This window comes from Buceros rhinoceros, unplaced genomic scaffold (genome assembly GCF_000710305.1).
Source record: "Buceros rhinoceros silvestris isolate BGI_N320 unplaced genomic scaffold, ASM71030v1 scaffold34750, whole genome shotgun sequence".
Taxonomy (NCBI): Eukaryota; Metazoa; Chordata; class Aves; order Bucerotiformes; family Bucerotidae; genus Buceros; species Buceros rhinoceros.
Window position 1 is genome coordinate 1711 of NW_010390722.1, and position 232 is coordinate 1942.

The 232-nt window shown below is 62.1% G+C and overlaps 1 protein-coding gene across 1 annotated transcript in view; it reads left to right on the forward strand.

Annotated features, from left to right (window-relative positions):
- KAT2A (K(lysine) acetyltransferase 2A) overlaps positions 1–232 on the forward strand; it is a gene marked incomplete at its 5' end in the record, with an annotated part of 5781 nt that overhangs the window by 1041 nt on the left and 4508 nt on the right. Inside the window, one exon of the mRNA XM_010138878.1 lies at positions 1–135. This exon is cut by the window's left edge and continues 11 nt beyond it. Coding sequence (XP_010137180.1) covers positions 1–135 — 135 coding nt within the window. The remainder of the gene's footprint in view (positions 136–232) is intronic.

Consider the following 232-nt stretch of genomic DNA (forward strand, 5'->3'; position numbering starts at 1 on the left):
GGAGCGGCAAACTATGTACGAGCTCTCCAAGATGTTCCTGCTCTGCCTCAACTACTGGAAGCTGGAGACACCATCCCAGTTCCGGCAGCGCTCACAGAATGACGATGTGGCCACCTACAAGGTCAACTACACGAGGTGAGGGGGGGAGTGGGGTCTGAGCCAGCCAGCCTGGGCATCTGCCCGCTCCGGACACTGCTGTGAGGGGCTGACCCCCCACTCCCACGAGCTGGGC